This window comes from Bos indicus x Bos taurus, chromosome 14 (genome assembly GCF_003369695.1).
Source record: "Bos indicus x Bos taurus breed Angus x Brahman F1 hybrid chromosome 14, Bos_hybrid_MaternalHap_v2.0, whole genome shotgun sequence".
Taxonomy (NCBI): Eukaryota; Metazoa; Chordata; class Mammalia; order Artiodactyla; family Bovidae; genus Bos; species Bos indicus x Bos taurus.
In genome coordinates, this window is record NC_040089.1 from 16,208,513 (window position 1) to 16,226,046 (window position 17,534).

General features: G+C 42.3%; 1 protein-coding gene across 1 annotated transcript in view; it reads right to left on the minus strand.

Annotated features, from left to right (window-relative positions):
• FER1L6 (fer-1 like family member 6) overlaps positions 1–17,534 on the minus strand; it is a 137,404-nt gene that overhangs the window by 18,771 nt on the left and 101,099 nt on the right. Inside the window, exons 32-35 of the mRNA XM_027560901.1 lie at positions 12,812–12,939; positions 8,154–8,324; positions 4,999–5,159; positions 2,534–2,676 (exon numbers count right to left, since the gene is read on the minus strand). Of these exons, the coding sequence (XP_027416702.1) occupies positions 2,534–2,676; positions 4,999–5,159; positions 8,154–8,324; positions 12,812–12,939 (603 nt within the window). The remainder of the gene's footprint in view (positions 1–2,533; positions 2,677–4,998; positions 5,160–8,153; positions 8,325–12,811; positions 12,940–17,534) is intronic.

Here is a 17,534-nt window from a genome sequence, read left to right on the forward strand (position 1 = left end):
TAAGGATAACAGAGATTCTACTATCTGTCAGAAGTACCATGCTTTATTGCCTCCAAAGTATCTTCACACCCACTAGGTCCACCAATGCTTACCCCTAGCCATAAGAAAGTAAGGTTCAGAGAAACCAAAGAAATTATCCAAAGTCCTGTGGCTAATTAGTGATAGAACAGGACCTTCCATCCATTGCTCTGGACTCCATACACCAAAATTTACCCTGTTTCAAGGGATCTGAAAGTCCAGGTGGGAAGAAGGGCCAGTGGATTCTACGTTCAGCTCTGTTGTATGTACTCTAAGTGCTCTGTCAGCTCAGGCAAGAAGGTGAGTGATCAGCAAAGGCTGGGATGGTCAGGGAAGGTTTTATATGAAGTAAGTGGGGCTGTCAACAGAGGGGGGAGGATTCGTAGGATTTGGGTGAAGGAGGAGCTTTGGCTAGGGGGACAAAAGGAGGATTTCCAGAGGAAGGGACAATGTAAGCAAAGAGCTAGCATTTGGGAAGTGATGAACCAATTCTGGGCTTCCCTGATAGCTCGGTTGGTAAAGAATCCACCTGCAATGCTGGAGACCCCAGTTCGATTCCTGGGTCGGGAAGATACTCTGGAGAAGGGATAGGCTACCCACTCCAATTCAATGAAGGATTATATTCCTAGGGTCCCAAAAGAGACATTATGTGCTCAGTCGCTCAGTTGTGTCTGACTCTTCACAGCCCCTTGGACTGTAGCCCACCAGGCTCCTCTGTCCATGGACTTTTCCAGGCAACAGACATTAATGTTCATCTTTAACCAAGAAGCCACATCTGACAGGCAAAATGAGGGCTGCTGCTGCTGCTGCTCAGTCGCTTCAGTCGTGTCCAACTCTGTGCGACCCCAGAGACAGCAGCCCACCAGGCTCCCCCGTCCCTAGGATTCTCCAGGCAAGAACACTGGAGTGGGTTGCCATTTCCTTCTCCAATGCATGAAAGTGAAAAGTGAAAGTGAAGTCACTCAGTCATGTCCAACTCCTAGCAACCCCATGGACTGCAGCCCACCAGGCTCCTCTGTCCATGGGATTTTCCAGGCAAGAGTACTGGAGTGGGGTGCCATTGCCTTCTCTGAAAATGAGGGATACCAGTAACCAAAAGATTTCAAAGATCTTGGAGTAAATCTTAAGAAATAACCATAAGCTTCTACATTTGATAAAAGTGTATTCTTTTCAGACACCCATACACATGCAATCCCTAGGTTTATATTCCACCATGCCTGAGATAACAGTGTGGGTCTTCCTGCCCCATTATAGTCAAGCTCACTTGCTTTGCCCAGACTACACAGTGAGTGAATTCAGAGCTGGGACAGAACTAGGGACTCAAGCTGTCTGGGTTAAATCCCAGCTCTGTGTTGTGCTGTTCTTAGTTGCTCAGTCATGACCAACTCTTTGGAACTCCATGGACTGTAGCCCGCCAAGCTCCTCTGTCCAATGGGATTCTCCAAGCAAGAATACTGGAGTGGGTTGCCATGCCCTCCTCAAGGGGATCTTCCCAACCCAGGGATTGAACCTAGGTCTCATGCACTGTAGGTGGATTCCTTACCATCTGATCCGCCAGGGAAGCCCAAGAACACTGGAGTGGTAGCTTATCCCTTCTCCAGGGGATCTTCCCAACCCAGGAATTAAACGGGGGTCTCCTGCATTGCAGGCAGATTGTTTACCAGCTGAGTAACTTTGTGCAAGTTACTTAAACTCTCCTAACCACAATTTCTTAAAAGTAAGGATCATAATAATTTCATCATGAGGCAATATTAAGAAATAAGGCTTAGGTGACCCCTACACCTCTGTTTGTCTAGGAAAACCTTGGCGTGGGCCCTTTGTAGCAGCTTAATTGTTAATAATGACCTCTTTTACTCTCAAAATGGCCATAATATGGATAAATATATCCTTGGTTATCCTAAATGAGTGATATTATTTCCATAAGGAGTCTAGGACATTAAAAGTTTCTTAATAAAGTTTTCTTTTCCCTTCCAACTCATAACCCAGATCTCTAGTCATCTTCCACACAGCTTGTTTTTGCTAATTCTTCACGGTAAGCTTCCATCTATTGCCCCTCTGGGAAAACTACTGGGATGTGTGGTTACTGATAGATTTTGGACAAGTTCTTGGGTACATCAAATGGGTTTTGAACTTTCTTAAATGTCAATATTCTTCTGAAAGAATTTGATTACTCAAATCATAAAAAGGAAAGAGCAATAAATCCAACTCTGATTTTAGGGCAGAGTTTCTCAATCTTAACATTCACTTGGGGCTGAATAATTCTTTGTTGTGAGGGGCTGCCCAGTACAAAATAGGATGTTCAGCAGCATCTCTGGCCTCTTCCCACTAGAAGCCAGTAGCACCCTCACCCACTTGAGACAACCCAAAATACTGATATTTCAGACACTGCTAAATGTCCAGGCTAGGAGGGAGAAAAACTGTCCCTAGTTGGGAGCCATTACTATATGGCACAAACAAGATTAACTTTTAGGGCAAAAGTCTCATTTGTTGGGGATGAACATTTCTTGGCCACTACCTGCTCCATTCCGGGCTTATCCTTGTGGTACAGTGGCCGTGTTTCTATGTGCTCAGGAACCAGCCTACACCCAACCTCTGGAATATTCTCCCAAGAGTGTAAAACCCTGAGGGCCAAGTGCTCATACGACTCCACCGTCTCATCTGCATGGAAGAGAGAAAAATACAGAGACTTGTCAGATGCGTGTTCCTGTAAGGGGACATTGATGAACTGTCAGATACATTTTCAAACACTCCCTGAAAGTGTTTGAAAGGTTTATTTAAACATACAAGTAGAGAGAAAATATACAGGTAGAGAGAAGAGATAGCAAAAAAGAAATAGGACAAATAAAATGGAAAGAGGTGGGAGTAGAGTGGTGGGAGGGGAAGGAGAGTGGAAGTTGAGAGAGTGAATCTATCTATGAAACAGAAATAGACTCACAGACGTAAAGATCAGACTTGTGATCTTGCCAAGTGATCTTCCCCCTTGCCAAGGGGGAGGGGGCTAAGGGGGATGGACTGGGAGTTTGGGTTTGGTAGATGCAAGCCATTATGTTTAGAATAGGTCCTACTGTATAGCACAAGGGACTATAGCCAATCTTCCAGGATAAATTATAATGAAAAAGAATTTTTAAAATATATATATACGTGTATAACTGAGGAAAGACTTTGCTGTATAGCAGAGACCTGGCTTTTCTTACCAACTTTGCTATATAGCAGAGACTGGCACAATGCTGTAAATCGACTATACATCAATTTAAAAAATTAATTAAGAAAAAAAGTTAAGAGATTGGGAAATGAGACGGGTTGACCAGAGGACTCAGCACAGTCAGGGTCTTGGGAGTACAGGACTCCCTTCACCCCTTGAATCAGACTCCTTCAGTCTATGACTTACAAACTTGGCTTCAAGGGATAAGAGAGGGTACTTTTTCTGGAGACATAAAGCTATTTGCTAACACTATAGTGGGAGAGGGCCCGGGGGATCAGAGTGGTCCTAAACAAGGTGGTGAAATAGACATAACATGTGCTTATTGACGTCTTATGACTCTTCTCATTATTGCTTGAGATCTCTCACTCCTACCAGCACCTACTCAGGGAAAACATTCTCTGATCTATCACTTTATTTTTAAAAAAGGTAATTCATGATAAAAACTATTGGTAGAAAAAATACTTGCCAAATAAGACAAAAATTGTTGAAAGAATAAAATCTTCTTGACAAACCTTAGAATGGCCAAATTTGACATAGGAAAAGTTGAACCTGGTTTAACCAAAGAAATAAAAGGCTACCAAGAGAATCTTCCAACAACAATAATTATAGTCAGTAAAAGTCGATAGGGATGAACAAGTAATCGATGAATTAAATCTTTGTCATAAAGTTTAATCAGTCAAGAACTTATCTTGATGAACATAATTTCAGGTTTTTGGTGGGCAAATAAATTGTTTAATCATGAAATGTAGAACAGTGACCAAGGGACTAAATTGGCTTAATAGAGTCTATTGTGAAAAAGTATTTTTCTCACTGAAATTCATCTATATCGTTAATATACTAGACATCAATAACTCTGCATGAGGAAAACCTCTTAGAATTTCTTGGGACCAAAACAACAAGATAAAAAGAAATCTTGGCATTAAAGTGGTGGGATCGACAGAGTGTCGGAACACCCTGTAGCGTGTACGTAATTGGGCTTTTGCATCAGAAGCACTGCACCATATATGGGTAATCTTTAAGCATCAAATGGATAGGTGTGATAGTACAGGAATTGTTTTTTATCCTTAAAGGGGATTTTTTTTCTCATCCTAAATTTATGAAAGGCTTTCTGGAGTCCTCCTGATATGTTCTATGTTGCTCATATGGAAAAATCTATTTCTTGGTGTTGGAAAAGGAGAGTTGTTGGTGTAACACTTATGGGGATAATTTGAGTTGTGTCCAAGTATTTATTCTATATAATATTCATTTTAAGGTATTGTCTATCTTCTGACACAACAATTCTGCTTCTATGATATGTACTGTAGACTCATCAGAAATATGCAAAAATATGTGTAAGGAGGTTCATGGAAGCATTAAGTGACACCATAAAAATGGACACAATGGAAATGTCACAGCCATAAAATAGAAGATTATCGAAGATAGTTTCAAAGAACAGAGGAGAATTGTCATAATCTATTGGAAGTAGAAAAGGCAGAGTACAAAACTATATATATATATATGGCATATTAATGTACCATATATATAGCATATTTAAAATTATGTAAAAATGTGGCATATTGCATGCGCACACACACACCCACACACACTGTGAAGAAATATACCACCATGCACCATCATTATCTCTGAATTTGGGGATTACAAGTGATCTTCATCCTCCTCAGTACTTTTCCATGCATTAACTTTATAGTAGATGACCATTGCCTTCAGTCATCAACACCACTGAAAGCAGGCTTTTCAAAAGAAGAACCACTTCAGCAGGATACACTGTGGGGAGTTACCCGTGTCCTCCTTGGTAAAGGTTGTTTTTCCAGAAAAGACCTGGTTTCCTATCTGTATTTCCCCAGGGCGGAAGTAGGGGCCATCCAGCTTGTTGTCTTTGCAGAGCTTGGTGAGGATTTCGGTAGGTTTGGATGTGTCTCGCCAGGCATTGTATCCTTCTCTGAAAAGTGGACAAAGGACATAGGGTGAGGTCCGGGCTGCCTCAGGAGCCGCCCCCCAGGATGTCTGTGAAAGGACCACCTCAGTATGACCTGTGTGGTGTCCTTTAGCTTTAACTTGACATGCCACATGCTTGGGGCTAGCGGTTTTGTTTTTGTTTGTTTTCTCTCTTTTCTAGTCAATACCTCTGCATATGTGTGCTTGTATGAAAGGCAGAACTTCGGAATAGCTTGACAGAACATTTCTTTTAAGGTAGTTTCATATACATTTTTTTAAAACAAATGCATCCTTTAAAAAGCTGAAGTGAAGTTCACATAACAAAATTGGCTATTTTAAAGTTGACCAATTTGGTGGGATTTAGTATAATGGCAACCCACTCCAGTGTTCTTGCCTGGAGAATCCCAAGGGACGGGGGAGCCTGGTGGGCTGCCACCCATGGGGTTGCACAGAGTTGGACACGACTGAAGCGACTTAGCAGCAGCAGCAGTGTATTCATAATGTTGTGCAACCAGTACCTCTATCCAGTGCCAAAAAAAATTTTTTTTCATCACCACAAAAGAAAACTCGCTACCCCTTAAGCAGCTACTCCTCATTCCCTGTGCCCAGGCTAGCCTCTGGTAATCAGCAGTGTGCTCTATGTCTCTATGGATTTCTCTGCAGGTAGTTTTGGTTAGTTTGTCCTGTCACTAGCAGGATAGCTATTTGGCTGCTACTTCCAAGAAGAAAGCCAAGCTCATTCTTCTAGTTTCTCTGCATCTTTCCTCTCTTCTTCTCCTTTTCCAAAATCATACTGTAGACTCACATCCCAGGCAGGAAGTCTTGAGGTGCCATTTCTCTAATCAGTCATTTCTTAGTGGTGAGTTTACAGATCTTTCCAACCCCTTCCTTCCTTAAAAACAAGCTATTTGGTTAAAAAAAAAATCATTAACTTGTAATGAGACGCTCCCTAGGAACCATGACTGAGATAAGCTTGGATTTCTCTGCTCCCTGGGATGCGGGATTCATCAGAATTTAATCCATTTAAACACTGAAAGAAACAAAACACGGCTGTAAAACAGCTTTCCTACCTTGGTTCAGAAATATGAAGATCCTGAAGAAGATTCCAAGCCAGGCCCATACATAGACCTTCCCAGAAATAGGTGTTCTTGTCTATTTTTAAGACCTCAGTGAACAACTTACCTAACTAAACTATTTTGATACCTGGTAATTCCACTGTCAGGAAATTCTTTTGAACAAAAGATACACCACGTTTACATGTGGTCTCCTTTACTGACTTCACAGTGCACACAGCTAATCATTCTCTGAATGCTACCCTCTCAGGTACTTGAGAATGATATAAATACCCCAGAAGGCTTCTCCATTCACTGAAGTCCCCAGACTGAAATGGCATGCTCGGTTCAGAGAAGAACAGGCCAGCAGTAGAGACTTGTCTGAAAATCATTCCATGGAGGAAATAGATGTTTTGGACTATGTTAATGAGAGTGTAAATTGGTCCACCCCTTCTGGAGAGACATCTGGATGTTACTATTAAAAGTTTTTAAAGTGTGCATTCCTTTCAATGGAATAAATCCATGTCGATGGATGAACACTGAATGAATTATCAGAAAGGTTTGCAATGGCTTTTGTATGGTAATGCTCAAAGCAGCAATATTTCTAATAGAATAAGGAAGAAAAATGTAAATGCCCTGAAATTCAAGAAGGGAAACTGGTTATATAATTGTACAATAAATTTATATAAGGGAATACCAGAGAGCTGTTAAAATAATGATTTTGAAGAATATTTAATATCATAGAATGCTTATGATATAACGTATAAATGCAACAAGAAGCTTAGGAAATTGTATGGTTAGTATGAGTCCAATTCTGGGAGGAAATAACGTAGAAAAAGAGCTTCCTTGATGTCTCAACAGGTAAAGAACCTGCTCTCAAGGCAGGAGACAGGATACACAGGTTCGATCTCTGGGTTGGGAAGATACCCTGGAGGAGGAGGGCATGGCAACCCACTCCAGTATTCTTGCCTGGAGAATCCCATGGACTCAGGAGCCTGGTGGGCTACAGCCCAAAGGGTCGGAAAGAGTCAGACACAACTGAGCAACTATACATACATGCAGCATAGAAAAAATACTGAAAGGAAATACATACACACTCTTTAATGTAAGTTTTATCTATGAGTGAAATAATTTGAGCATAATTTTGTACTTCCTGTATTTCCTAAATTTTCTACAAGGAATATATATTACTTTATATTCAAAAATATTTCTAAAATTACACCATGGAAGCCTAATGGATGTTTTTATATTTTCCTTTTTTTAATATATTCTCATAGCTGATATTTATAAGAATTTTCTCTTAAGATATCAAATAAGCCATACTTAAAAAAGAGTAAATTCTGGGAGTTGGTGATGGACAGGGAGGCCGGGTGTGCTGCGGTTCATGGGGTCACAAAGAGTCGGACATGACCAAGCAACTGAACTGAACTGAACTGAAAAAAGAAATCTAGTATACATTCTAAAATTAAGCAGAGCTCAAAAACCTTTTTAAAGAGAGACTTGGACCCACTTCTCCCTCATGTGTAAGATGGGAATAACATCTCAATGGGTTTTGAGGAGAACTGAATTAGATATACCATATGAAGTACATGGTATATTTTAAGTACTTGTGAGTGTTGGTTGTAATTAACTAGGATATTGGCATTTGTATTATGTTAGTCATTCTTCTAGCATCATTCCCCACTGAGAACTCAGTCCACCAGGACCAGCTAATCAACTGAACAAATACAACTCTTGACTTGAAGAATCTGCCCTGGGTTCCAAATCAATATTGCCTCCCCAGCCCCAAATAGCTTCAGGTGCAATGAGCAGTTTCCATGTCAGCAGTGAGCCCTGCTGACATGGAGCCCATCTGAGATATTAAAACTGAGTCTTAGGTGGTCTTCCCAGTGCCTGGGCTGCAGCCTCAGGGCACCAACAGTGACTCCACAGGAAGAGGAACTTACATCTCATACTGACTCTGCAAGCCACAGATGGCTCGGTGCTTGCTGTAGAAGCGGTTCTCCAGGTCAATCCTGGTCTCACCAATGAGGTCATCCGTCCCAATCAAGTCATGGTCGTAGATCAGCACAGAGAGCAAGGACTCCTTTGGGAACGTAGCCTGGATCTCAAATGACCTGCCGTCCAAGCAGAGGCTTTAGGAATCAACAGCATTTGGTGCTGCAGAGAACTTTTTCCTGTTTCACTTTTAGCTCACCTACAGTCCATTGTTGCTGTTCACTCACTAAGTCATGTCCAGCTCTTTGTGACTCCATGGACTGCAGCACGCCAGGTTCCCCTGTCCCTCACTATCTCCTGGAGCCTGCTCAAACTCATATCCATTGAGTGGGTGATGCTATCCAACCATCTCATCCTCTGCTGCCCCCTTCTCCTCCTGCCTTCAATCTTTCCCAGCATCAGGGTCTTTTCCAATGCGTTGGCTCTTTGCACCAAGTGGTTAAGTATAGGCCTACGGTCCGTAGGAACTCACTAAACACTGAGAAACCCAATTACTACTTAACGGATATTTATGTAGTTTAATTTTTCATTGAGATGCAAACAATTTCCAATCCTTTTGTCAATTTCCAGTAGCCAATCATCTACTCTCTCATGGGTCACATCTTATAGTCTCAACTAGGGTGACAGCAAGAGGAAGAGCAAAGTCCTTAGATTTTGGTCTCAAACAGGACTGATTTCTAATCTTGATTTTGAATCAGCTACTTCCTGGTTGTAAAACATTGGGAAAGTTATTTCAACTCTTTTGGGCTCTTTACATGTACACGAGGATAAATAATACGTCTTCTTTATAATATAGCATAGTGGTTAAATGGGATCTTGTTTATACAAAACACAGATTTTACTTCCAGGCATTCAACTGGTGCCCAATAAACTGCCATTTCCTCTCCCCTCCATTGTGGATTCATCAGGGAATATCAGCTGCGTTTATTTGAGATGAAAATCCTATTGCCAATGGAAAACCATTAAAACATAGACGTGCAGGACTGGGATGTGTCTATACAAGATTCTGAGCCCCTTGTGAACAGAGAGACTTGCCCTCCTCATCTCTGCATTGTTGGAGCCTGTACTTCAGCTGCAGAAAGCAGACACAATAAATGTTTCTTTGAATTGTGCAGGATCTCAGAAATCATCATATCCAATCTCTTCCTTTTACAGCTATGGAAACTGAAGTCCAGAGAACACAGGGGACTGGCCTAAGATCACAGATCATGTCAAACTAAGATAAGTATCAGTTTCCTTCTAATTCCATGCTCCTTCCACAATCCCACCCCAATGCAGTGTTGAGAGGAATAGGCATGATGTCGGATTTCCTGTAACAATGTGTTATCTGTTCTACTGAGCATTAGAGAAGGTGATTAAGAATTAAACTGGGAATGTAGGCCTGCATTTTAGGCAAATGTGTTCTTAAAACACCAATGTTTCTCCAGCTGTTCCTGACTCTGCTCTGGGGCAACATGGGGAGGGCTGGTCTGGGAGCAAGGGACAGAGAGGAGGCAGGGAGGAGAGGAGACTAGAGGGCCCATTATTTCCCCAGTTGTCCTCAGGCCTGTCTGGGCTGTGGCCTTCAAGGTCAGGCCCACTTAACCCGACTCTCACTCTCCAGAGTGGTAGGGAGAGCAATCACAGCATAGCCCAGAGCCAATTAACCCTCCCCAGAGAGAAAAATGCAGAGATGCTGGACAGCTCCTTGCCTGTAACTGACTGAGGCAGCCCTAGCAGGCCAGGAATACAGCTGTGCAGAAAATGAGTTCATTTCCTCCACCTGAAGTCATAGTATTACCTCCCTGGGTTTCCAAGATTTGTATTTAAAGCTGTAATGGATATTCTAGAGGCATCTCACCAGAAAGCCCCCAGCCACCTCTGAGCTTGGCCATCACCAAGCTGCTGCCACCAAGGAAAGACTTATTAAGTGTTTAACTGCCCCTGGCAACCATGACAGAGGACAGAGGGCTCAAATGCTCTGATCCGTCTTTCAGGATGGTGTGCTGTGTGCTTACTGGTTCACCTCTCCTGAATTTTCATTAGTGCTGTCCTTAGGAAAACCACCAAAAGCAGCTTGCCATGACTGGATCTCCAGTCACTCAGGGGGAAAATTAGACTTATACGAACTTGGGTGTCAATGTGATATGACCTCTGGATACAACGTTGGTGTGAGAAAAGAGAATGCATCACGAAATGGGTAAAACCTGAGTCTTATAGAAACATTCAGTACTGTGAACCTTTGGAGAAAAGATGTCCCATTGTTTCTTTGTCCAATTATTACTTCTTTTTTGATTCATTTGTTCATTTGACATTTATGAGACATCATAATATGTGTCATGTGTATCAGGCACTGTGGTTACTAAGAAAATGAGGAACCTCCAACTCTTCAGATGTGTACACCCTCAGGATAATGGGGTTCCCTGAAATCCCACTGAAAAATTACCGAAGGATTGTTTCCCCATTGTACATTCATTCGTTTATTCTATAATTCTGCAGATACTCAAAGAGCATCTGCTCTGTGCTATGCCCTGTCTGAGGCACTAGGGTTACAGCAAGGTACAGGGTACAGGGCACTTGATCAAGTCCCCATTGGAATGGAGCTCACATTCTAGTGGGGAGATGGGAAACAACCATAAACACGAGAAACACACCAATTCATGCTAGAGGTTATGAAGAAAACTAAGGCAGGTCTGGGCCAGGGCATCAGGGGAGAAGCCTGTGACATCCTCTTATAAAGGTCTCAAAGAGGGGTTCCCCAGACCCCAGTCCAGGCACAAGAGCCCTCCATGGCCCCTGCTAGAATTTTTCAAGACTGAGCCAGCAGTATCTTTCCCTGAGTAACAATTAAATACACATCCACAAAGCATCCACACCTGGAAGGCTTCTGGAAGAGGCTCTGAAGTGCCAGAGGCAGGAAGGAATATCCCAGCAGCCTCTCTTTTGTTTACCATGGTCATAAGTGGAGGTTATAAAACCAGTCTAATTCATGGCATTATGGAGAGAGCAGCTCATAAAAAGTGACTACAAAGCGCTTGGCAAAAAGAAGTGCTGGTTACATAAACGGCAGGTAATGATAAAAGTCATCTCCGGATCAGGGAAGCAAGGGTACATTTCCCTAGAACATCCTTTTAATCATTCTCTTTAATCGGAACAAGCAAGATTGTTTATTGTCTTATTTCTTGGGGAGCAATAACATGTACAGGAGGCCTGGCATGCTGTAGTTCATGGGGTCGCAGAGTCAGACACAACTGAGTGACTGAACTGAACTGAATTAAATCACATGTAAGAGGCTGGTTCTGATCAAATGTCAGAAGTTCCAAAGCGACCACAATTCTGTAAATGAATTTAAATGAGGTGGATAGAGATTTCATTCCATGGTCCTTGGGACTCCGGGAAAAAAGCAATTAGATATACTTAAGATATGTACACTGCTAAAATGATTATCAAGGTGGAGAGGAAGGAAGCTAATGCGTTTTGAGTAGCTACTATGCAACGTCATAGACAAAGCTGGGTGCTTGTCATACTTAATCTTCTGAAGGCGTATGAGGGTCAAGTGTCACTGTTATTGCTACAGATCAGAGAGGTTAAGCCATCTGCATGATGTGGCAAAGTGAAACCCGGGTGTGCTTGACTCCAGAGTTAATGGCAGTCAGGCTCACAAACACAACCCTTTTAGAAGATAAATGGGGTGATAAGGTTGCTGAAGGGCTTCCCTGGTGGCTAAGCCAGTAAAGAATCCACCTGCAATGTGGGAGACCTGGGTTCGATCCATGGGTTGGGAAGATCCCCTGGAGAAAGCAAAGGCTACTCACTCCAGTATTCTGGGGGAGGGTTGCTGAGAACTGGAGAATCCCTGGCTCACCTAAAATATGCAAATGCAATGTCTTGTAAACACTTTGCAGGAACACTGGGGGTGCAATTCAACTTTTTGCCTGCAGTGTGCTACATGCTACATCACTTCAGTCCTGTCCGACTCTTTGCAACCCTATGGACCATAGCCCACCAGGCTCCTCTGTCCATGGGATTCTCCAGGCAAGAATACTGGGGCAGGTTGCCTTGCCCTCCTCCAGAGGATCTTCCCAACCTAGGGATTGAACCCACGTTTCTGACATGTATCTCATTTGCAGGCAGGTTCTTTACCACTAGTGCCACCTGGGAAGCCCTAATGAACTGCAAAATGATACGATGCAAAAATCCCTTTGGTAAAGACTAAACATCTGGCTCCTTCTCTTCTACTTATGAGTGGTGTGAACTAGAACAAATTTCTAAACCTCTCTGGGCCTCGATTATCTGGTCTGTAAAAATGGACTCTCTCTAAGGCAGGAGGGGGAACCTTATGACTGTTCAAGGGGCTTCTTACATTTGAGATCTGGGAAAATCATTATTGGAAAACCATGGGCATGAAGATCATGCACAACCAAACCGCTAAAGAGACCAAGGAAAGAATCCGGCCCTTCCCCATGAATATTGACTTGATTGGCTGTTATCATGAGCAGGAGCCAGCATTTAATCTGCACTGTGTACTCAGACCCACACAGCTCTACACACCAACCCCCTCCTCAAAGAAACACCACAGGAGCAAACACAGAGAGGACAGTGCAGTGAGACTCAGATGGCCACTGACCTTCCAAATACTGGGTTCAGCTGTTTAGGGATGTATTTGTCCCGGTCTTTGATTTCAGTTTTGCCAAGCTTGATCACAATGTAGGGATCCGATTTGCCATCTGGATCAGCTGGACTAAGATTAAATGCCTGGAGAAGAGGGAGAAAAAAAAAAATCCTTCAGTCCAGTGGTTCTCAACACTGGGCACAGGGACCATCTGGTAATTTCAAAGAATACTGATGTCTGAATTCTATCCTAAAGAATTGATGCTTTTGAACTGTGGTGTTGGAGAAGACTCTTGAGAGTCCCTTGGACTGCAAGGAGATCCAACCAGTTCATCCTAAAGGAAATCAGTCCTGAATATTCATTGGAAGGACTGATGCTGAAGCTGAAACTCCAATACTTTGGCCACCTGATGTGAAGAACTGACTCATTTGAAAAGACTCTGATGCTGGAAAAGATTGAGGGCAGGAGGAGAAGGGGACAACAGAGGATGAGATGATTGGATGGCATCACCGACTCAATGGACACGAATTTGAGTAAACTCCAGGAGTTGGTGATGGACAGGGAGGCCTGGCGTGCTGCAGTCCATGGGGTCGCAAAGAGTCGGACATGACTAAGTGACTGAACTGAACTGAACTGAGTTCTATCCCCAGGTATTTAATTGTTCCTGGACTTTGTGATTTTTTTAGATGCTTCCTAGATGATTCAGCCAAGTTTAAAAACCACTGTTTCAGCCTTTCCACTCGGCTGTTAAAAGTTACCAGCTTTGCTCAAGTCCTGCTTTCTCTGGAGTTGTCTCCCCAGTGGGAAGCACTGGTTGGGACAGAGTAAAGAGGAACCTGCTGGACGAGGAGGCAAAAGGCATGAATCTGAGTTCCAGTTCTAAGTAGTCATGTGATCTTGGACAAAACAAGTCATCTCTTTGAGATTCATCTGTAATATTATGGGCTACACATAAAAGCTTCTCCTAAAACCAGTTGGCTTTGAAATGCATGAGCCCATCAGTCTTGCATTGAGTGCTGGTCAGCTAAGTAACAACCCATTTCCATCAGGGAAGACCAGGGTAGGGAGATGGTGAGGAAAGATATGGAAAAGATGGAGAAAAGTGCCGAGTTGAGAGCTGGATAAGAAACAGTCTTATTTTTAGAACTCTATCCTACAGACACAAAGCTATATTTTCAAGGTTGTTCATTAGAATATCGTTTAATAACTAAAAATTGTGAACAACTTACATGTCAATTATTTTGGAAGAAACAATTCAAAATTGGCCCTTTCCCATTTACTCTCATCACATCGCCAAATTAATTTTTGTTGAAGTATAGTTGATTACATCACCAATTTTAATTCTTTATGTGGCAGTTATCTCTAACATTTATCTTGCTTATTTATCTGTCTGTGGTTATTTTTATACCCTCCTAATCCTCATATCATCTCCAACTAGTTATTATCTCCATGAGAGCAAGAGAGTACTATCTGTCTTGTTCATTACATTATCTCCAGGACTTAAGATAGGGTCTTCCCAATTTTGATGAGTGAATAAATGAATGGATACTATGTTAATTCAGTAAAACACTAGGTGGTTACTAAGAGGAATGAAAAAGACCTGTATGAAGCGATCTAGAAAAATGTCCAAGGTACATTACTAACAAAAGAAAGAAAATAGAAGATCAACATGTAATGCATGAAGTGGGACTCCATTAAATATATATCTGGATGTAGTTGTAGACAAGTGTAAATAGAGATGTGTTTGCATAAAAAGAGTATATATACATAAGAAGGGTAAGCTATTTCTGGGGATGGAATTGCAGAATTGAGGGGATTTGATTTCTTTCTCCATGCAACTTTTAAGTAGTATAATTTTTTACTTCTTTGGTATTTTTATCAAATTAAGAGATTTCAAGATTTCCATTATTTAGTTAATTAAATCAGTGTGAGAAAGCAAACCACACATAATCACTGTTACTAGAAATGTCAAGGAAAAACATTGGCTGTCCACAGTCTATCCTAAACCCTAAAACTCAGGGCTGATACTCTCTGACTCTTCATTTGTTCAAGACCTGCCTGTGTTCAAGTTTCAGTCCCAGTCCTCCTTCCTTCATGCTGTTTCCTGAGCAGGAACCTGATCTGCATTCTAGAGGGTGCTGCTGCTGCTGCTAAGTCGCTTCAGTCGTGTCCGACTCTGTGGGACCCCATAGACGGCAGCCCACCAGGCTCCCCTGTCCCTGGGATTCTCCAGGCAAGAACACTGGAGTGGGTTGCCATTTCCTTCTCCAATGCATGAAAGTGAAAAGTGAAAGGGAAGTCGCTCAGTCGTGTCCGACTCTAGCAACCCCATGGACTGCAGCCTACCAGGCTCCTCTGTCCATGGGATTTTCCAGGCAAAAGTACTGGAGTGGGGTGCCATTGCCTATTCTAGAGGATACCTGTATATAAATATAGATATATGCATACACATATACACATACGTATGTATAAATATAAAAGTGTGCTGCAGGTATTTGCTAAATGAATACACAAATCATAATCCTTCTCTAGTCTCTCCTTCCTCCTATACAGATCCTATGTTCTATTTGATTCATGAAAAAGATGGCAGGGTTTTCTGTAGGGAGGAAAAATAGGTGTGGTTTGAAAATGCTGTTAAAGAATCAAGCTGTTAAATCAGTTTCTTTGCTTCTGGAATTCTCAGAGCATTCAGCATGCTAATGAGCTTTATGTATCTCAGGGGTTGGACAAGGGAAAGAATTATTATACGCACAACATTTCCTCAAATTTATTTGAACACATGGTCTATTTCCTGAGGAATGCACATTAATTATCTGTCCCAAGACATGAGTGATCTCTTGAACAAAATTTTGAGATTTATCTAAATTCTCCTGTGGTTGAGTGTTTAATATAGACCACTGGCATTGCCAGTAACACTTTACAAGTACTTCTCATCTTTCCAACTAGATTGTGACTTCCTTGAAGGCAAGGACTGTTTTGGGTTTTTTTCCCATCACAACATCCTTAGTGATTAGAACATGCCTTGCACGTGGTGGTCATGGTGATGATGGCATTGCTACTAATAATGAGGGGAGCATGAGAACTGCATGCTGGAAAGGGGACATTTCATTCTACCTTAGCATTAAAGAATAATTCATCTTTGTTTTATGTTTCATTTCAGTTTCTTAAAAATATTTTATGCAATGTAATCAAAAAGTTAATACCCAATAATATGGCTATAAATCAACTTCAAGGTCAAAATACAAATACATGAACCATGAAAGTCGAGCACACGGTCACTTTGATCAAGCAGCAAATTTGGCCCCAAGCTTCCTGGCAATCGGGCTAAGAAGTTTCACAATGAAAGATCAGTGCCCTCACTGTCAGAAAGGAAGCCTAGGGCAGATAATAGTTTTCTTGGGAATATACTGGAAATGAAATGTCTGCCTGCAGCAGAGCAGAGGCATAGCTGGGTGGGAGCGGGAGGCTTGAGCAGTGGCGGCTACCCTGTTCTGCCTTGGCTCTTTTCACTGGCTGGCTTCTCTGGGAGCTGCCTGCTTCAGTGCTGCTTGGTTCTCTGCTCAGCTAGCAGCCAACCACAGAGAGCAAACAGAGCTACACACAGTGGTCCTGGCAGCTTGGGAATATTTTTGCTGAGTGAAAAGCCAGCAAATGTCCGTGTTACCAAGCAAACTCTATTGTTCTTTAGTCGCTAAGTCACATCCAACTCTAAGTCACATCCATGGACTGCAACCCACCAGGCTCCTCTGTCCGTGGGATTTCCCAGGCAAGAATACTGGAGTAGGTCGCCATTTCCTTCTCCAGGGGATTTTCCCAAACCATGGATTGAACCCGCGTCATCTGCATTGCAGGTAGATCCTTTACGTGTTGAGCTGTTAGGGAAGCCCAACCAAACTTTATACCCCTTATTAAGAACTGCGTTATGTTTTCTCAAAATTCCTGTGTCAAAGCTGTCACCCCCGATGTGGTTGTATTTGGAGACAGGGCTTTTAGGGAGCTAATTAAGGTTAAATGAGGTCCCAAGCCAGGCTTCAGCAATATGTGAACTGTGAACTTCCAGATGTTCAAGCCGGTTTTAAAAAAGGCAGAGGAACCAAAGATCAAATTGCCAACATCCGCTGGATCATCAAAAAAGCAAGAGAGTTCCAGAAAAACATCTATTTCTGCTTTATTGACTATGCCAAAGCTTTTGACTGTGTGGATCACAATAAACTGTGGAAAATTCTGAAAGAGATGGGAATACCAGACCACCTGACCTGCCTCTTGAGAAACTGGTATGCAGGTCAGGAAGCAACAGTTAGAGCTGGACATGGAACAACAGACTGGTTCCAAATAGGAACAGGAGTACGTCAAGGCTGTATATTGTCGCCCTGCTTATTTAACTTATATGCAGAGTACATCATGAGAAACGCTGGACTGGAAGAAGAACAAGCTGGAATCAAGATTGCTGGGAGAAATATCAATACCCTCAGATATGCAGATGACACCACCCTAATGGCAGAAAGTGAAGAGGAACTAAAAAGCCTCTTGATGAAAGTGAAAGTGGGGAGTGAAAAAGTTGGCTTAGAGCTCAACATTCAGAAAACGAAGATCATGGCATCCGGTCCCATCACTTCATGGGAAATAGATGGGGAAACAGTGGAAACAGTGTTAGACTTTATTTTGGGGGGCTCCAAAATCACTGCAGATGGTGATTGCAGCCATGAAATTAAAAGACGCTTACTCCTTGGAAGAAAAG